General features: G+C 40.5%; 1 protein-coding gene across 5 annotated transcripts in view; it reads left to right on the top strand.

The window, feature by feature from the left end:
• Positions 1–21,660, top strand: part of RASAL2 (RAS protein activator like 2) — a 319,429-nt gene that overhangs the window by 101,991 nt on the left and 195,778 nt on the right. For 2 of the 5 annotated variants that reach the window (XM_048482476.1, XM_048482475.1), the window contains exon 1: positions 10,373–10,931. The exons of the other annotated variants lie outside the window; for them this stretch is intronic. In XM_048482476.1, the coding sequence (XP_048338433.1) occupies positions 10,373–10,931 (559 nt within the window). Of the gene's footprint in view, positions 1–10,372; positions 10,932–21,660 lie in introns of those variants that run through there. 5 annotated transcript variants of the gene reach the window in all.

Raw genomic sequence — 21,660 nt, 5'->3', positions numbered from 1 at the left:
CTCATTTAGTTATTGTAAAACTTCAGTTTGTGTTGTTGTCGTTAAACGGCAAGTAGATCAAGTCAGGTGTTTTGGGAACTTTTCTACACACTAACCCAAGAAGAACTAGTCTTACCTCCAGGAAAAAAAAATTACAACAGGAAGCAGATGGATCTCCAGATAGGAGATAGGAAGGGGAAGTTAGGTCATTAGTTACTGAACACATCAACAGAATTTAATATTCTGAAATCTGGGTTGTGGCATCTCTTGGTCTTTTGAATGTCTTTCATTGACAGCAGGAATAATTGAATGGGTTATTAATCCTTTACCCCTGATCATTCCTGTTTCCAAGTTGAGGCAATACATATAGTTCCAGTTACTTGCTCAGTTTTCCAGATAATGTGACTTCTGCAGAAAATCCAGGATGTGTCATGTAAGCCCATACAAATCAGATGCCAAGGCCACAAAGTGTAATATCAAGAGGCGGGCTCTTTTACACATAGTTAACACAAAAGCAACCCTTGAAAGGATTACCACATGCTAGATTGGGCTGATAAGTTGTGCTTGAATTAATCAATTTTTAAATGCCTTGTTTGTTCATAATGGTGCCCCCTTTATATTTGAAAATTGAATCACTTCGTATTGTTTGTGAGCTTGTTTCAGAGAGCAACAAGTTTCCATTTCCTTTTGAAAACCCTCTTGCCCACCACTAATACACTTTTTGCTGCAAATAATCTTGCATAAGCACAAGAGTGGGTAAGAGCAAATTTGATTTAGTGCAAGTAGCTACCGTGATTTTTTGCTTGCATTTTCACTTGTTCAAGAGCTCTAGCACAAGTTGAAATTTGGCACTGAACACAAATCCTTGAATATGTATGTAGATCCAGAGTATGCCTAGAAAACATGTGAGTGTAAGAGAACAGTGGCCTCCCTTCATTTTCTACGTTACTACTGGTTTACTATGAGAACACTAGAATCAGTCTCCAGGGACAATATTCAGAAATCTTAGATCCTATCACTCTGTGGTTTGGAAGACCTAGTTGAATACATTTATAGAACCAAGAGACAAATAGGGCAGTTGGGTTTTGGAGGGAAAAATGAATAGGAAGTATCATGGAGTAAGCAGGGAATCTTGATTTGGCAAGCAGGGTTTGGGCACTGTTCCCAAATAAAAACAATGAAGTACCTAGTTATTGCATTTTAGTTAGACCTGCTGAATGGACTATAGAATAGGTCCGGTTCCCATCTGGATAGGGGCATGGAGCAGAGAGGTTGAAAGAATTCAGTCGCACTTTCTGTACAAAATCCTTGGCTTGCCCCATTCTGTCCCATATCCGGTCCTGTGCTTAGAAACAGGTCAGCATCGACTGGAAACTCTGGCCTGGTGTCGAACATTCAAGTTTTGGGCCAGGATCTGTTTCAATCGAGATGAACGGGACTACACATCCCAGGGACGTACCATCCTCCACACAACCCAATGGTGGGCTAAAATCGAAGCCAAACTCAATGAGCTGGGTATTTCCTTAGAGGACCTGCTGATGCTAACAGAGCAGGAGGTCTATGGGGCTATCAAGAAGAGACTTTTTGATAGAGAGTTCCAACAGATGCTAGAGGAAGCCAATAAAACCTGTTCCCCGATCTCTCTGGGAATACCGGTGGATAGGTTAATTGCAGCCCGGTACCTCTACCTCCTGGTTGAGGCCCGGTGGCGCAGAGCAATCACCTTAGCTAGGTGTAATGCTTTGCCCTCTTCCTTTAGCCAGGGACGTCATCTTGGTATTCCACACAAAGAAAGGAAATGCCCCTGTGGCATGGGTTCTGTGGAAACAGTATCTCATATGCTGTTGAATTGTTCCCTTTATGAGAAAGATAGGAAGAAGCATATAATCCCCTCCCTGTACGGAAGTGAAGGCATAACAGATGATCAGAAGGTTATATATCTTTTAAATAGCCACAACCTTGATCTGTTGGAAGCGGTGGCTAAATTTTTAAACGGTGTTATTTCAATGCGCTTGAAATTGTAAAACTTGTTTTAAATTTGTGATGTATATGCGGTTTATATGCCATTAAAGGTATTCGAAATCGACTATAGAATAACTATTGGTTCCATTTATTTTGACTCTGTTTCCAGCCGCTCTGTGTTGGCATTGCAGTCAATTCCGCACAAACCAGAGGCACATGCTTCTGAATTTCTTTGTCTTCCTTGCCTGAAGTTACCACATTTGGCACCTGCACCAAAGTCTGATGCCGAAAGAGAAGGCTTGTCTCAAACATTCACTGGGCTAGAAGGAAGGTTGGGTTACCACTCTGTTCTTGGTTCCAAATTATTCCAGTGAATGCCAGATCTTGTTTAACCGGTGCTTTCCCTCCTCAGTTACACCTAGAGTAGTGGGCACACCTGACTTGGCAGAGGCACAAATCCACATTGATTTGTGTTCTTGTATGAAAAGAGTGACTTCATTTTTCTCACTAGGAACTGGCAGGAGGTATTTCTTTCCATTGTAATAAAATGCTTGGATAGCAGCGATGACAACAACCATGCACCAGACTGTGACTCTCTTGAGAAAGGAAGATACAGGAAACAGATTCCATCAGGGATGACAGATAAATGTTTTGGCTAGCACTTTTGAAATGCTCCTTAACCATGCTGGGCTTGAAAATTGAAGATAAAGCAAAATGCTGTCACTATTAAAGTCAGCCAAAAGCTACATACATCTCTGCTTATTAGATAGATTGTCTTCTCAAATAGTTGACAAGAACTCAAGCTAAAATCCAAGGCATGCTTACTTGGAGGAAAAGAAATCAGTGAGACCTGACAGCTCCGTAATTCTCTGAGTGTTTGGGAATAGAATTGCCAACATGCTATGAGAAATATTTATATGATGAAACACTCCTGCAGATCACAGTTCTTCAGGCACAGAGGAGGCTGTTTACTATATCTCTGCAAGATTTACTGCAATGGGTTTCCACCCAACCATAACTGGATTGAGTAATTCTGCTACATCTCTGAAGCCTGTTGCTCCTTATCTACTCTGAAACCAGGATATGCAACTCAAATGGTTACTTGGACCAGATCAGTCATAATTGTAATTTAAGGTTGCCCTTTGGCAGAAACATAACATGCTGCTCTACCTACCATCAGTCTTCATCTCCAGTCTTCAAGACTGGGATGCCTGAGAACCAGTCTTTATTTGGCATACCTTAAAGTTCAGCTAAGTAAAGATAGATGGACAATATTTTCCTCTGATTTAAATATTAGGTTTGTATTGGGAAAGTACTGAAGTATGATGTGTTCCTCTGTAGCCGCTCTTGGGGACTCCATTAATTTTGATTTAGCCCCAGTCCCATCTGTATGAGTTAAAACTTAGTGACAGGGTTTTTAGTAGACTATTAATGCAGACGGGGTAAGGGGTGGAGGTGGATCCTTGGAACTAACCTATTAACTCACTTGGCTATCTGAACATGGTAACCAGGTGTACACACTGTGCTTTGCAAAACTTAACAGTCATAGAGATATTCTAGAAAGGGAAACCAGCTTTGTGATCTCTGAGCAGCTTACTGCTATAATATGATAAATTATAGAAACGCTGATCAGAACTTGTCACCTTGTCACCTACTTTTAACCAGTGGGGTTTTAAACTAGTATTATTATTTGGCTTGTCCGCTCAGTTATCTGGTAACTTTCAATAAAATATTAGTATACTCTGTCTTATCGAAAGATAAAAGGAGACTTGTATATTCAAGTCTGCCACTAACAGGACCTTCTTTGCTGTAGAATGCTCCAGTTGGGTTCCAGTGTCTACGTAGTTTAGTGGAACAGAGTATAGGGCCCAAGTGGAGCATTCTGCAGCAAAGAGGGTCCAGTTAGTGGCAGACGAATCTCCTTTTATCTTTTGGTGGGACAGAGTATAGATAGAAGAACATGAAAACCACAGTACTGATCATCCCAATCTTGAGGTTGGTGATCAGGAGTCATAAACACTGTGAGAAAGTTCAGATTAAGCCTATGTGACAAGAAAAAACTCTATATAAGATGTCTTGATCTAAAACCCAATGGCTGTTACTAATCTGGTGATGGTTCCCCTCCTTGTGCCAGCAGGAAAGTTGGAAAGGTCCAGCCCAATTAACAAGTATACGAGGAGGCATAGAACTTCACCATAAAAATGTATTTCTGTGTGCCTGGTTTAATAAGCTTGCTTCAAAAGAAAATTTCTCAGTTTTAATGGAAATGTAACAAATGTCTAAGTCCATCCTGCCAAACTTCCATTATGAAGTTATACTAACCAGTTTCCATGCATTGTTGTTTGTTAAGTGATCTGCTTCTGAGGAACCCCCATGAGAAGTATAAATCACTTTCAGTACTTGGAAGAAAAAATTCCCAGCAGTTCAAAATACGTAGTTTAGCAACTTTTTCTTCCTTATTTGATAACCATACTGCAGGTACTGGGGAAAGCGCAAAGTTCCCTAAGTGGCTTCTGAGTCTTTCTAACTTTTTAAACATCCAACCAGTTTGGCCATGTAGATAAAGTCTGAAAAAATCCTAGTCGGAAATTCTTTGACGTTTGGTGAACTTGAGCATCTCTCTGGCCCCTTCCGCACACGCAAAATAACGCGTTTTCAAACCACTTTCACAACTGTTTGCAAGTGGATTTTGCCATTCTGCACAGCTTCAAAGAGCATTGAAAGCAGTTTGAAAGTGCATTATTCTGCATGTGCGGAATGAGCCTCTCTTTCTTTTGGTTAGGATACTGAAGATGTGTGTTCTGAAGTGGAGGGCAAAATGTTGACTGCGCTGGTGTCCATGTTTGTATAGCCTTATGTGGTTGTTCTACACTCTGTCAAACACTCGTGTAACTTTAATTGATAACTAGTAGAATTTGAGATGAGTGTCTTTTCTAGAAATATGGTTGTCTCCTATATTTTTAACACTGAGATACTTTATTTAGGAGAGATGTTGTCTGTGGTTGTTTAACCTACATTGTGCAAAAGATAGGATCTATACTACAATTTACTCTGTCAAGCTATTGAAGGGAGAAGCAGAACGAAGTCCCTGGATTTTTTCCCCCTGCTTTGTACAATTATTATAGGGTTTCATTCTTTTCTGACTCAGAATGTGGTTTGGTGGATTGACAATTGGAAAGGGATTTAAAATGTTAGCTGACTAGGCAAGTTCCCTGCTTGAACTGAGGAATCTGTAATTAAAAAAAAAAGTTTATATCTTCTTTTTTTTAAAAAACGTGTTGGAATAGGGGGTTTTTCTCCATGTTTTGAAAAGTTATAATTTAGTTTCAGCAGAAGCTCCTATTGAAGTCAGTGACATGTTAGAACAATTTCCAGATGACCAATCATGGGTTCTTTAAAATGTTAATTCTGTTGAGGCACAAATGACCCAAACACTTCATATGTACACGCAGGAAGGCTAGTAAACATTTTTGGTGGAATCGTTTGCAATAATGTTTATGTTCTTCTTTGTTAATTTTGAAACAGTTTTTAGAGTCAGCTGTACAATGTACCAGGACCCTGATAACTATGAATTGCAAAATCAAACCCCATAATACCCTTTATTAAACCTAATTAAAATAATACAAAATGGTAAGCAAGATTTCGAGGTCACTAGAACTTTAAATGAGGCTGGATGTTTTAAGAAAAACTGTGGGGTGTGATGTTGCAGGGCATGGGTTTGGATCCAGCAGTGCGCAAGTGGAAGCAGAAATGAATTTAGTGGAGTTCTACTTGCACAAATGTTTGTGTGGCACTGAGAGCTTTCTTCCTTACATATTCTAATGTTCCAGATTGGTTACACAAGACCTTGCACAAGTGGAAACGCAAGTTGGGATACAAAAAACTGACCGTGCACGGTGTCACCAAAGTCTTTCTCCCCCTTGTTTCTGCTTGTGCAAGAGCTCTAGCTCAAGCAGAACCTTTGCAATGGGTACAACCCATGACCTTCTGATCTGTTCCTATTGGAGCATCACACAGACTCAGAAAGTGCTAGGATGCAGAGCTGAGTTAGTATAAGGCATCTTGGTCTTTGTGTGAAGAAGATTGTGAGCACAGTGATGAATGTGAATATAAACAAACAGTGGTTAAGTCCCATGTTCAAGTCAGTAGGGGTTCATAGGGGTTGAAAAGAACTCTGCCTGTCTGAATTAGAGAGTGCCTAACAGATGATATAGGCAGTATGGGATTAGAAGAACAAGTCTGGTCTGGTTTAGTGCAAGGCAATTGAAGCCAATGGGTGATATCATACTTAGCTATGGAGTTAAGTGTCATCAACTGCTGAAGATCCGTAGCTCTAGATAAGATGGAGGACATGGTGGTGGGAAATATGGCTTCTCTGGAGGATATGGGTTTGCCTGGGATAGATGGGGTCATTTTTCATTTACCTGAACATTTCAAGAGCCTGGATATGGGCTTTCTTCTTGAACAGTCACTGGAAGTGCCTTTTCAAAATTTGTGTCTTACTTTCAGGCTTATCTTTCTCCCAGGTAGATTTAATGTTTCTATTCTATTTGCTTCTTCCATTATGTTTAGGTCTTAACTAATGTAATACATTTTATATGAAGCTGCCTTTGACAGCTGTTTTGAAACTGTGACTTGCTCTGCCTGAAGTTTTGGCTTACGTTAACACATTCATGAACATATTGTAATGGTATTAAGGACAATATGTTATCTGCATATGGAGATATTACTTGAGAGTACAAGATACAAATGTTTTCAAATAAATGTGTAACCAGTTTTGAGTTGCTGACTGATTGTTGATGATTTACTTCCTGGTTCAATTCAGATTTGCTAGCATTAACCTTTAAAATCATCCCTGGCCCAGGATCTATGGCCAGATAGTCTCACCCCATATCAACTCACCCATAGCATCTAAGATCCAGTCAAGAACAGTTTTTGGGAGTTCTATTTTTCTGACAAGTTGGATCAAAAGTATTCTATGTAATGACTTTATCTTCTGGAGTTGTCTTGCAGAGGTAACTGGAAGAGACAGTTATCTTATGAACATATTTGGGGCATTTTTAAAATAATAGTTTAAACTTAATTGTTTTTATTCATCATGCTGAGAAGCTTCTCCTCAGGCCTGAATTTGTTATCACTTTATTCTGTTTGTAAAGATAGTACTACTATGATTTTGCAGTTTTATTTGGTTTTAATAGTTATAAACTAGCCTGAGAGGTGGGCTAAAAATGCTTACATACATTAAAGATATTTTCAAACTTAAAATATACTTGTCCTGCTGTCTTGTAGCTAAAAATCAGCATACCGTATATACTCGCATATAAGTTGAATTTTTCAGCACATTTTTGGTGCTGAAAAAGCCCCCCTCGACTTATACGTGAGTGAGGTGTATTTAAAAAAATATTTTAGGGTTTTTACTTTGTCGGCCTCCAGGGGGCGTAGGTTTTAGGCTAGTGCAGGGGTAGGGAACCTGCGGCTCTCCAGATGTTCAGGAACTACAATTCCCATCAGCCCCTACCAGCATGGCCAATTGTGTAGCCAACGCTGAAAAAGGCCTAATTGTGGTTGCCATGTGTGACCATATCATAATATCATACCAGGGTAAAGGTAAAATGTCTGCAGGGAAACTTTTTTCTAAGTGCTATAGGAATGCACATTGACAAATTTCATATTTATTTATTTCCACCTTTGTCACAGATAAACTCACAGTAGATCACACCGTATAAGTCAGTATCAACGAGATGGGACATCCGATGAAAAATGAAATATTTTTTGGGTTGCAGAAATTTGAAACCAAGCAGAAGTGTGAAGTGGAGCTGTGACAAAGCATAAGTGTTAACATGATGTATTGAAAGATAAAGAAATTATGTAGTAGGATCATAGTTTTGAGGAACCTTAGGAAGTCAACTAAGTGAATTTGCTAGGTTTCTGTTAAACTGCAAGATACATAATCTAGCATTCTATAGGAAGCAGGATTACTTCTAGTTGCAATCCCAAAGGAGATTCTGCTATTAGAAATCCTTGCATTGCCACTGGCCATGGAAGTTTGGGCTCCAGGCATCGGTCAAGGACTCTAATATGCTGTTTTTCTCCCACGTTGATAATTTCTGCAAAAGAGAGAGAAAGAGAGAGTGGAAAGGGTGGATTTTTCTCTGCTCCCAAGATTCTGTTTGTTAACATTCACAAGCTGTAACAGAAGGTCTTTGGAACAGATCCTTAGAAATGGAAAGGGGTCAACTTTAGGACGGGACGAAAGTGTGAGAAATATGACTATCACTAGAAAAGGCCAAATCTCTGCTAACCACAAGCCTAGCTTTAGAGATTGGGGTGCAAAGCTTCAAGGCTTTTGAAGATTATTTCAGTTGATAGGCAGGATGTAAACACCACGCTCAAGGAGAGAACTTCAGTAGCTACCATTTTGATTCCAGTCCAGATTTAAAGGTCTGGTTCTTATTTTCACAGCCTTAGATCACATGGGTTCACGGTTTAGTTTAGTCCCCAAACCAGGAGGGGATCCAGATTTTAAAAAGTCTAGAGTAATCTTCTTCATTAAAAAAAAATGGAAATCAGTTTGCCCCAGTCTGGTCAAACACATTACTCACATGAGTTATTTAAATCCAGAGAGCAAGATGTTGAGTCCAGTAGCAGTTTAAAGACCAACAACGTTTCCATGTCTGACAAAGGGAGCTTTAATTCTTGTTAGTCTTTAAGGTGCGTTTGAGCTTGAAACTTACTCTTCTGTTGAACACTACCATGGCTGTGTATTAAGGGCTGTTCCGTCACTTCTGACTCATGGCTACCTACCTGAAATTTAATACTTGACAGTAATTGTTAAGATCAGTTAGCACAGATGTGATTTACAGCCAGTTCTTCAAGCTGGTGAGCGTGATCTCCTCTTTCACTTTGGTGTTTATTGTTCCCTGAACCTGGTCTGGCACTCGAGATATAATATGCAATGCTGGGCAAGGATCAAACTAGGCAGTAGCTGGCCAAAGTAGCTCATCTGTCTCCTTGGACAGCAGTAATGTGGCCCGTATAAAAATAAAAACTTGTTTGCTCTCTTTTTCTCGGAAAAGCTGCAAGTAGGTCTCCCCAATTTTTTTGTAAAGAAGTGAAGAGTGTTAACCTGAAGTTGTGCTCAGACATAATGTGGGGTCTTGCTAGAAGGTACCATCTCACTGAGGACTTGGTTCCAATTCTGTTTCATTGTTACTTGGACAATAATAGGAGCAGCGGAGCAAGAATCTATGGTGCGACGGACAGTTTCTGTTTCTTTGCCAAACTAGATAATCGTTCCAAATAACCCAAAGTCGTTTTGATTGTCATTGCAGCAACATTCGCCAAAGGTCTGTCAGAGTTTCCATTTTAAACCCCATATTTTCTCGGGTTTTGAGCGCACATTGTTTCAATCTGGTCTGAAAGTTGGCTCACTTCTATGAGCAGATATGTTTTCTTTAGCAAATTTAATATAGTCAGCTGTTCCTTAACTTGTCGAGGTGGCCGTTTCTCTTCTACTTAGCTTAGATAGGAATATTATTTTCCAGTCTACTGACTCCAATTAGATTTATGAAAACAAAACCCCCTGCTCACTAAGAAAATATGCACGTTTCCATGTTTCATTTGCCACAAGATCTAGCCTCAAAATGGTCTGCTTCTTTGCTTTGGTCAGTGATTAACTAAACACCACCTACCTCCCCTTCACTTTGCTCCTCCTATGTGCATATTTTTCCTTTAGTGTGTTTGCAATATTATTCCTTTTTCAGCTGCTTCTTCCTTTCTTTTGCTGCAGTCTATCTGTGCGGATCCCTGGAAGAGCTGCTCCAACTGAGTTCTCATGAATTTGGTTTACTTCTGAGTACTGTTTTGGACTTGAGAATAGGTAGAGCAAATATGCAATATGTTGCTGGGGCTGAAACATACCCAGGTAGCTTTGCTGTGAAATCTCCTTCTTGATGCATGCTGTATCTTCAGTCTAGACTCTTGTGGTTGTCCTTCAGTTCTATATGATGTTGCTCTGCGGATGCTGAGGGTTCTTTCACATTCTATTTTTAATTCCGTGTTACAGAGTGAGAAACTGGAGTACATTTGTCCCAGCACTTATCTTATGAGGTTTTACAATTACTTTTTTTTATCACTTCCTGAAAGTCTGCTTCAGAGATGTGACCATTCAGGAAGTGAAAATCGACTTTGAAAGCTCTCTCTGTCTCAAGATGGATGAGTCTTTTGTAGACTCCGATTGTGCTTCGGGGTTGATACCTAGCTGATGGAAGATTGAAGTCGAATTCTGAGACCACCTAACACCTGTCCTGTAAGGAAGGACATCTGATACCACTGTACCGAAGAATGTGGCTTAGATTGCCATCTTGAGAAATAGGAACTGTGCACTGAAGTGAGGGTAAGTTAATTGTTGTCGATTGTGAGAGGTGGAAAAATGAATGTGTTTAAGAAGCGCTCTAGTCCTTCTCCTGCACGGTTTCAAAGATCGCTGTCAGAGCAGGATGGGGACTCTACAAGAGTAAGAGCAAGCTTGAAGGACTATCATTGGAACCACCAAGTGAAAAGTAAGAAGATATGTGAAAAAGCAGATTCAGATTTAGGGAAGCTGCTTGGAACTTACAGATGGCAGTCTCATCCCAGATTTCATTGGAAGATGAGCAAGAGAGCAGATGCACTGAAGACAGCTGAACGGCCTTTCAGGGTGCACAATTTAATTGCTGGTGGCTCCCAAGAAGAGACGTCTGTCATGCCAGCAACCAGACCATTTCGGGTTCCCTTCTACAGATCTTTATCTGAGCCCACACCAAACTGGAAGGACAGAATCACCAAGCCATTCCCACAGCCAGAGGGTGGTGGTCAGGAGAACTATTTCATCCGTGGCTTCTTCTCTACATTGTCTGGCAGCTTTAATAAAGTGCTTAATCGAAAAGAGGAGCACGGTTCATCAGTGACAAATGAAGGCATGGAGAACAAACAGATGGATTTGACTGCAGGTATTATTTAATTTGGATTCTACTAAAACTTCTCAAGGGTGAGCTGTAGTAACATGAAATATTTTTCTGGAAGCATTTTTTTTTTTGCTCTTGCTTTTTTAACCTTGATGCAGTCTGGGAGCCTGATAATAGTTTGGAGATGCTGACATTGTGTACCATGATACACAATAGTTTGTAGCCGTATCTGACTCATTGATGTCACATGTATTGGATACGTAAAACGGTATTTCTTTAACAAGCCAATTAATTGTATAAAAACATGACGTGTTTTTAAATTGTAAGTTCTTAATTGGTGCTGAGGGAAAATATTGCACAGGCTTTTGGTTGTCTAGGCCCAAGGCTCTTTGGCAGCTGTTCCAACACAGGTGTAGTTAGTGCAAAAGTTTCAGATGATAGTTCTTAAACTTTTTGGCATTGAAGAGCAAGTTGTGGCTCTGTAGACCAACACATTTTCTTATGGTTACTGCAAGGAATGATGCCTCTACTTTGACTGAGCAGAACTAAATGCTTATCTTAGGGACAACCTGGCATATATGTTAAGGGCTCTTTGAGCTTTCCCCTGTAACTCTTTTAATTGCTGACATTAGTTTAAAATGTTAAACTGAAATGTCAGCTGCCTTTTTGACATTTCCCTACATGATTTTCATTTTGGTCTCTGTGGGCTAACAAACTCTAGTTTAGTCCAGTTAACATCCAGTTCTTGCTTCTTTGTTTAGAGAGCACAATAGCCATTTATCTAGCAAGGACCTCAGGGTTGTATGTGTAAAGTATTGTTAAATTGCAGCTGACCAATGGTGAGTGAGTTGCCCCATGTTACAAAGCCTGCTGTGTTTTTGCTTTGATTATTATAACTGATCAGGAAATGGTGGTTAAAGTGTTTGCAGCCTTCCCCCCCCCCCCCCCCAGCTGGTTATACTTATCAGTTATCATCAACTTATCTATTCTTGTTTTCAAATATTCTTTCCATAAAGGCTGCTCAACAGCGCTGTATGTGTTTTTTTAAATGCTAATACGAGATAGTTCTTAGGGATAGATATCTGCTTGTTTTAAGCACTTAAAACTTTTTTAAAAATTGAAGCTGTAGCCCAGAAAAAGTTGGGGTTTTTTTTGCACAACAAATAAAGTTATGAGAGCACACTGTCTTAAAGAAGAACCAGAGCCAGATGCATCTAATAATGTGACATTTAAAACTGGCTACTGGGCAAGAGGAAAATAAGCTGTCTTTAAACTGCACCCCAGGCATGGAAACTGATCTAGTTCAGCATTTGAGATTTATGGCTGTGTAATCAATCAGCCCAACTGATACCTGCTGAGTTGCCAAGAAGCGTAAACTGACTTGTAAAGGTTTAGCCAGTTGGGATTGAGGTCAGCAAGCACCCTCACGTCAGACAGTGGGATTTCAGCTGAATCTTCTGTGCTGGTGATCATGCATTTAAAAGGAGAAAACAAGAAAAAGAAATACATATACATCCTCTGGATTTTATTCCTGACTAGAGTACACAATCAGTCTGCTCTAAGTTATAGAGTCAGCAAGGAAAACAAAAACTAATGACTGTAAACTCTTGTATGAAAAACTTCAAAATCCTTTTGATTATCATACTAAACTTCTGGAAACATCTGGAACCCATTGAGTCCATTTGCTGGACTAAACTCCGGGCAGCCCCAAACCCTCTGATTATTATAAACAAGCTATGCTGACGTGGGTACTTGAAATCTCTTAAACACAGTTTAAAATGCTTTTGTATTTGGGTAATGCAGCATTTATTTAAAAAAAACAGTATTTCATGGCAAAGTGTCATGCAAAAACTGTTACTTTCAATATTACTGAGAATCAGAGGTTCCCTGTAAGGCATTAGAAATATTTTCCTTCCCCTTGGAAGATGAGTATAGGGTTGAAATAAAACCTGGCACATTTTTCTTTAACTCTCAAGATTAAACTTGGTTCTTTTACTATCAGAATATGATCTGCATAGATCTAAATGGCTAAAATGTTAGGTCTTGCTAGTATCTTACTTTCACTGGACTTGAGCTAGTGCTCTATTTGGATGCTTGACCTGTATCTCCAGGTGCTGCAACTGTGACCTCACAAGCTTGACTGGTAAGTTTTCAGGAGGTATTGGGTTGATCACCACTGAAAACAAGATGTTGATCTAGATCAGGGGTAGGGAACCTGCGGCTCTCCAGATGTTCAGGAACTACGATTCCAATTGGCCATGCTGACAGGGGCTGATGGGAATTGTAGTTCCTGAACATCTGGAGAGCCGCAGGTTCCCTACCCCTGATCTAGATCAACATTCAGGTCTGATCCAGCTGGCTCTTGTTACATTTCATGTAGAGAATGTGCTGATAATAGCTGTCTCAGATACTCTGTCTCAGATAAAGATGTTAGTATATTAGTATGTAGTAGTTGAACAGTAGTGTAGTTGCATTTGAATATAATCCCAAACAAATATGAGAAAGACCATTCATTTTTACATGCTGTCTTTGTCAAAACCATTATTTTGTGCTTTATTGAACATGGTACTTTGATACAAGACCATTTATAGTTCATTGGATGTGGGGGAGAAGGGCTAGGTAGGCACTAGGGCCCAGGTTGAGCATTCTACAACAAAGAAGGTCCAGCATGTTGACTTCTGTGGCAGAGGAATGTACAGTCTTCTAACATCTTTTTCTGAGACAGAGTATAGTGGCAGAGAAACTATATCCTGGAATAATAACTATGTGCTATCAACTTGAAACAGACTTATGGTGGCCTCAGGACCATGGGGTTTTCAAGGCAAAAGATGAGCAGAGGTGGTTGACGTGGTCTTCCTTGTATAGCAAATCCTGTCTTCATTAATGGACTCCCACCCAATCCTGATTAGCTTCCAAGCTCAGACAAGATTAGGCTATTCAGACTGCTCCTTCCTAGATACATAGTTAATCATTAGAATTATGGTGTCGCATATAATACAGTTATACCTTGGCCTGGCAAGACAGAGCTACATAGGATAGTGTACTGGTGTTCTTGAGAAGGAAACATATGCAGGAATACTGATGTAGTGGCGGAGCTACCAGAAATGGGGTTTATCTGCTTTTGAGAATTACAATTTTCAAATTGAAATTGGGATCAAAGCCATGTCAAAGTAATCTGTGAATACAGTCTAAATCTTAGGGCAACAAGGACTTTCAGCTTGCCAAATTATATCCCCCTTCCCCTTAGGTTTTTCTTCTAACTGAAGAGTGGCTGTAATTAGGAGAGGGAAAGAAAATGAATTAGTGTATAAATCTGATTTTTTGTACATAAAGTGGACCTAAGAGAACTTGCTTGATATTTCCACAGATTAACTTCTGTCCACTAATGCTGGTTGCTTTCTTAATCATTTCTTGGCTCAGGAGTAACTTCTAGAAGTAACTTCTTTCTGAATCTAATTTCAGTAGTATTCTTATAGGCTTTTTTATACAAGCCAGAGGAACCAAAAAGTATCATTGTTTGTTAACTTCATTTATTTAGCTCTTTCATCCTATGCAAGTTCATCTTTAATGAGATAAAAGAAATAATAGAAATGTTAGCAGAGAACACTTGGTCTTTCTCAGATAAACTGTTGAAATTGAGGCAAAGGTGAGATTATAAAGTAGATTCTGTTCAGTTTTTTTAAAAGATATGTTTCAGATTCTTCACCATGACATTCATTATGTTCAGTCCTAACAAATATAAATTATCCTTTCTGCCTCCAGGATGAAATCCAGATTTGCCTTTGATGCTTGGTTCTCACAGGAGGCCAAGCCTCTTTCCGTGAAAACTCAACACATTGATCCAGTGCAGTATTTCTAGCATTCTGTTGCTTCAGTTCTGTTGCTGTTTTTTTTAAAGGATGATTCATGGGGTGCATAATTATCATTTGATAATATGAAGTCATGACTTGGGCTTGTGGATGAGCCACCACAGGTATCCTTGAACAAAATACTCTCTGACTGCATCGGCTGGTTCAACTGATAGCCTTGGTGTGCTAAGTTAGGTGACATGCATACATGCAGAGGCAGAGCGCTCATGGGGACATGTGGGGTCACATATCTCTGGGCATACACCAGCGAATCACATGGGGGGTGGAGAATCTCCCCCCACACCCCTCCTCTCGGCCCGGCCCCACCAGGCTGCTCCTTCAGCCACAGAGCCTCCGCTGGCCAAAGGTGCAGCGTGGTTGGGCCACTACCGGGCACCCCTTGGCCCAGACCCGCCAGGCTGCTCCTTCAGGGGCGGCCCACGGCAGGCTCCCGCCAGCTAAGTACGAGGGGTAAAGGGGGAGTGCAGGGAGTGGGTGGCAGTGGACCCAGGGGGTGAGAGTGAACTCAGAGCAGGTCTTACCCCGGGCATCATTTCCCCCACTACGCCTGCACACATGTATGTGTAAGCTGGGCTTCAGGGAGCTTTCTTCCTAACATTGCTCATGGAGGTCAACAACACACTCAGAAAAGCAGTGAGCATACTCCGGAGTTATTCCTTGAAATCCAAAGCAGCTATTTCTTTTTCTGCCCTCAGAGCCTGGTGTCAGCTAATATTTTGTTCTTTCGAGCTTTCACCTGAAACCCTGATGTGCTTATTGAGTACAAACTGCATCAAGAGCTAGCTGCAGATAGGACCTATCCAGAAACTTTCACATACAGTATTTTTTTTAAAAAAAACAGGTCTTTTTGCAAGATTATAAATGCTGGTAAGTAAGCAGGTCCTTTTAAATCTCCACCAGCAGACATTCAAATCCAGGATACTTGGTTAAGTTGCCTTCATTCTGAAGAACAGAAGACCTCTGTCATTGTCCAGAGGAATAAGGTTGTGTTTTCTCCTTTCTGGGGGGAAAAGGTCATGGCAAGGGGGGGGCATCCTGGCTGTCTCATCAGGGGGAAAAAAATCAGATGCAAACTTGCTGCTTTATTCCATGTCAAAAAGATCTCTGCTCCAATAGCTGGTTGCCTTCAGATAGGAAACAGTCCTCTGGCATCTGCATCTAAATCAGGGGAGTAAGGGCCATAGAATAGTTCCACTGCTTTCATTAAAGGAAGGTCAGCCTGAAAAGATCAGCCTGGTCCAAGGGCAAATAAATTTTGTCTGTCAAACTGAGCTCCCGCTACTGCTGCGATTCTTTGGCACATTTTTTGAGCCTGAGCAATAAGCTGCTTTTAGAAGATGATGGTTAAAAGTGAGATATAAATCTTCATAAAGCAAATGATAATTTTGCTGTAGCACTCCAATACAGCCACCAGGTTCGGCTCTTAACTGCAGAGGAATTCTATAACCATAATTTTTGGTATTCTCTGCTGTTGTCTTCACTTCCTTTAGACGGGGGGAAGTCCTTTTAGTCATGTGGCTTCTCCCCAAAATTCTCAGAGCCTCACTCACATCCAGAGATACTGGGTGCCTTCTTTTGTCCCTGCAGGGTTTTCTGTGAGTCATTCTTTCCTCTTTTCTCTGGTTATATCTGTCACAACAAGGTTTGCACATAGCACATTCCTGGTGAGTTGTTTTCTATGTGACAAAGTTTTGCAAAGGTGAGGTGCATGGCAACCTGAGGCAACCTGAGGCAGGACTGTTTTGTTGTAGCACCTTGTTGATGGGACATCCTTCCTCCTGAAGCTCACCTGAAGCCTATCCTATTGCCCTGTTTTAGATGCCAGACCAGGCTTTTTAAACAAGAGGTTTGATCTTTCAGAATTATTTCTACACCCAACTTGAGCCTGAATATTATTTCATAAGGAACTTTTTTAAACTGCTGAAAGTGTTATGCTGTTTTTATGCTATGACAGTTTTTAAAATGACTTTTAACAGGTTTATACAACTTTATTGTATTTGGGTTTCTTTACCTTGTGAGTAGCTTTGTTTTATTTATTTATTTTTCAATCTATATCCCGCCCTTCCCACATGGCTCAGGGTGGCAAACATCAATAAAAGAAGAAGAAGAGTTTGGATTTATATCCCCCCTTTCTCTCCTGCAGGAGACTCAAAGGGGCTTACAATCTCCTTGCCCTTCCCCGCTCACAACAAACACCCTGTGAGGTAGGTGGGGCTGAGAGAGCTCTGAGAAGCTGTGACTAGCCCAAGGTCACCCAGCTGGCATGTGTGGGAGTGCACAGGCTAATCTGAATTCCCCAGATAAGCCTCCACAGCTCAGGCGGCAGAGCTGGGAATCAAACCCGGTTCCTCCAGATTAGATACATGAGCTCTTAACCTCCTACGCCACTGCTGAACCACAACAATCAAATATAAAACAAAACAGTCACAAAACGGTATCATTTAAAACTTACACAATAACAATAAAGGAAAAGCAGATGGCGATAAAACCATTGAACAGTTCTTCTGGAGAGGCATCATATACATTTTTTAAAGCATGCATCAGTAGTTCTTCCAGAGATAAAGTGCTGAGACAGAAGATTTCCAGGCTTGCCTTCTCCATGACATATGCAGAGAAGATTGACGGACGGAAAAATCAGTTCCTACTTGCAGGCTAAAGTACAGTCCAGGCAAAAATTTACCAGTGCAGTAGGTTCAAAGCCAAAAAAGTGATTATGCAAAGCTCAATAGGAATTAGGAGGTACTGGTTAGTATCTGTTTTGAAGTTGATCCTTAGTTCCTTAAAACAAATAAAAAGAGGAGAAAACAATTGGAAGGTCTGTGTGTGCCCATCAGATCAGGAAAGAGCTTATTTCAGTAAACAAACCCTGAAACTGGGAGCTTCCATATGAGGCTAAAGTCATCAGGTCAATAGAAACAGGATGGGGAAAGAGACACACAAGGATAGGGTTTTGGTCTGTCTGCCTTTTTGGAATGTTCCACTCGATACTCCTTGGCTCCTTTACAAAGGTCACTGGAAGCAGGAAAAAAAGTTTTCTTTTTCTTTCAGCTTTACCTATAACTTGGAATGCAGCAGTGTTTTTATACTTCCCTTCAAAATAATGACTTTTAAAAATCCTACTAAGATAGTGTGAAATTGGAGGGAACAGAATGCCACTATCATCTATTGATTCCTCTTGGCCAATGTAAAGCATTGTTTGTAATATGCAATGTGAATATTTGCTTAATGATATTATGGCCTATGGCTGAAACAGTAATTAAATGACTGACTGACATTGTCAGTACATATTTTCAGTGCAGAGTCTTCTGAAGCAATTTCGGACATGGGGTGTTGTGTGGTTTCCGGGCTGTATGGCCGTGGTCTAATAGCATTTTCTCCTGACGTTTCGCCTGCACCTGTGGAATGTCCAGGGTGGGAGAAATAACCATTTGCCTGTTTTAAGAAGTGTACAGGGTGCAATTAGCAAGCTTGATTTACATGTATTGAGTGGGATCCACCCATTTTAGCATATGAGTAACGATGAAGAGAGCATAATCAATTAGTGAGGGTATCTGCATAGTAGTAGCCTGGCAAAACGTCAGGAGAAAATGCTAGTGTCTACCATGAACTTTTTATGTAGCCTTGAATAAGTCATCATTTTGCTTCATCCTACATCACAGGGGTTTTGGGAAAGTAAACAGGCTACCCAGTCCATCAAGGAAAATCTAAACGTGGAAGAAGGATGGCCCACAATACAGATACACATTTGGATATACAATCTTGCCACTGTGGGGCATGCCCCACTAGAATCTAGGTTAGATTACTACAGTATGGTCTATGTGGGGCTGCCCTTGTAGACTCTATGGAAATTGTAGTTGGTATAGAATGCTGCGGCCGGAGTGTTGACTGGTGTGGGTCAAAGAAACCATATCATTCCAGCCTTATTCCATCTACAATGGCCCCCAGTTTGCTTCTGGGCTTAATTCAAGGTACTGATATTGACTGTTTAAGCTCTATATGGCCTAGGGTCAACATTCCTCAATGACCTTCTTGTCCCACATGAACTACCTGTTTACTCTAGTCATCTTTGGAGGAACCCACTATTTGAGAGTAGAAGGATCTCAACCCAAGAAAGGACTTTCTTGGTTGTGGCATCAAATGTTTGGATCTCTCTCTCACTCTCTATTAGTATCTTCAGCCATCAGGTGTGGACATTTTTGTTTAGCTTACCCCTCAGTGACTTTTATTGGCCCCTTTCCTGGGTTCTGGTATTGTTTGTGTTTTTATTGAATTATTTTATAATTGTAAATGGTATTTTTAATGGTTGATATGTTTTAATGGTCTTTAATGTGTGCCCTCTTGGGGATCCTGATTGGGTGGAAAGACAGCATTAAAAAGTTTTAAATAACATGGAAAAAAACACCTACATTATGGTGTTCATCTGAGTCCCATAGATACAACAAATACAAAACCTTTAATGGCATATAAAGAGTCCCATAGATATAAATGTATGTATAATCTAAGGATCAAATTACTCAGATCTGCTATGAGACTAGTTACTTCTGACTTGGTTCAGCTAGAGCAGGGCTAAATATTAGTAGGCAAAGTCGGCAGACCAGACTAGGAAAGTGGGAAAATAGGAAACCACTGAAAATATGTGGTCAACTGCTCTTGGAATGGTTGGTGGGTTGGATGGACCAAGAAAGCAGAATTGAAACTGTGTTCACATTATTCTTCAGATCACCATGGTGATCTCAATGTTCAATTACCGTAAACACATTTTCAGTGTATAAATTGTATTGAATATAATCCGTATGATGAAATTGAATAGTGGTACATTATGTGGTTTATTTGCTGTTTTTAGAAAAGTAAATGTGGAATTAATCTGTTTGAAATGGTTGTAAAAACTAATTTTTGACACGTCACTGAAAGTTTTAGGAAAATTATGGTTGTATATTTATGATGAAGGGTATTATAATGGATGAAGCATTTTTTAAAATTACTTTTAATTAAGTCCTTCTAGACTTTTTTCCAGTGGTGTTGGGATGTTTTGCCATAGAGGTCTCCCACTACTTCCCCAAACCCATTTTAATTTTAGTAACCAGCGGATTATAAGGTAGGGAATGCAGACGTGGGTTCTTTGTATTAATAATGGACAAAAGCACTTAATGCTTTTTGTTGGGGGGAAAAATGGCAGCAAAATAGCTGGCAATTACTGATACTTAAAATACTTGGAGATGTAGTGAGCAATCACACAATCAACCCATGCAGCTTACCTCTTTGCTAGCATTACGTCTGATTTTTCTTACAATGGGGCGGGGGTGGTGGTTAATCCTGCAATTTCATGCATTCCAAGACACTTCTTGGGTCTTGTCAGACTCCAGTGATAGCCAAGTTGGGCTGATATTTTGACTTAAGGGGATGGATATCTCTGGGGGTCAATGTCTCTGTTTGCAATGCCATGTACATAAAGGCTATAAAAGTGGCAGGCAGGTTGGATGGAGTTCAGTTTCATGAGTTCAGGTGATAGGATGGGCTAGAAGTCAATAAATAAATAAAAACAAAAATTAGTGCTAGGTGACCATATTTTGAATTAAATATCTGTATGCATTAACTCCTGGGCAGTGTTTCCCCTTTATCTTTTTGTGCCTGAAAACAAATATCAAATGATTTGTGACACTTTGCTAATTTCTAATACTGCCCAGAGTTAGAGGCTAGCCCCCTCTGGAATCTGCTGTCCTATATAGCTACAGGATGAAGCCAGTTCTTTAAGGATTGATTCGTTGTGCTTTTATTTAGCTTTTCAATAAGGACCAAAAAAAATTGCGACAGCTTGTCGCAATTAATCCAAATATCAGTTATGATATATTTTTTGTGAGATCATGGGCATGATGGGAGAATGCCTGGCGATTGCCTCTTCTTTTAAGGTCTGGATGATACAGAATTGGCAGTGAGAATAGGAGATTTCAATTGGAGCTGGATCCAACCATGATGGAGTGGGACCTGCCTGGTGCCTAGGTTTCCTCTGTGGGTAGAATTTTAAAATAGTTGTCAGTTGAACCTCCTACCTCTCAGTATTCCAGGGTCTTTGCAGGCAAGTATGGACTTAATCTAGAAGTTTCTATCATCATCATCAGAAGAAGAATTTGAAGAAGAAGAGTTTGGATTTATATCCCCCCTTTCTCTCCTGCAGGAGACTCAAAGGGGCTTACAATCTCCTTGCCCTTCCCCGCTCACAACAAACACCCTGTGAGCTGGGTGGGGCTGAGAGAGCTCCGAAAAGCTGTGACTAGCCCAAGGTCACCCAGCTGGCGTGTGTGGGAATGCACAAGCTAATCTGAATTCCCCAGATAAGCCTCCACAGCTCAGGCGGCAGAGCGGGGAATCAAACCCAGTTCCTCCAGATTAGAAGGCACCTGCTCTTAACTACTACGCCACTGCTGCTTTTGGATTTATACCCTGCTTTTTTCTCCTGTAAGGAGACTCAAGGCGGCTTACAAACTCCCTTCCCTTCCTTTCTCCAAAACATGCACATTGTGAGGTAAGTGGGGCTAAGAGATTTCTGAACTAACTGTAACTAGCCTAGGATCACCCAGCAGGAATGTAGGAGTAGGGAAACAAATCTAGCTCACCAGATAAGAGTCTGCCACTCATGTAGAGGAAAGAGTCCACTGCTCAAGTGGACGAATCAGGAATCAAACCCGGTTCTCCAGATTAGAGTCCACCTGCTCTTAACCACTACACCATGCTAGCTCTCAGATGGGAGAAATGTCATGCAGGCAAAGAATTCAGCAAGTTTTCCTCACTTTGTCTTGCTTAAGATTGCCTGGGGAAAGCTCAAGAAACACAAACTTCTCCTTAGATCAGCAGGAACTCTGTAAATGAGTGTTGATTTCAGAGATGTTAGATAATACACTTTCAATGCA

The sequence above is a fragment of the Sphaerodactylus townsendi genome, unplaced genomic scaffold, assembly GCF_021028975.2.
Source record: "Sphaerodactylus townsendi isolate TG3544 unplaced genomic scaffold, MPM_Stown_v2.3 scaffold_18, whole genome shotgun sequence".
Lineage (NCBI taxonomy): Eukaryota > Metazoa > Chordata > Lepidosauria > Squamata > Sphaerodactylidae > Sphaerodactylus > Sphaerodactylus townsendi.
The sequence above is the reverse complement of the archived record's forward strand: the minus strand, read 5'-3'. Positions and strand labels throughout refer to the sequence as shown.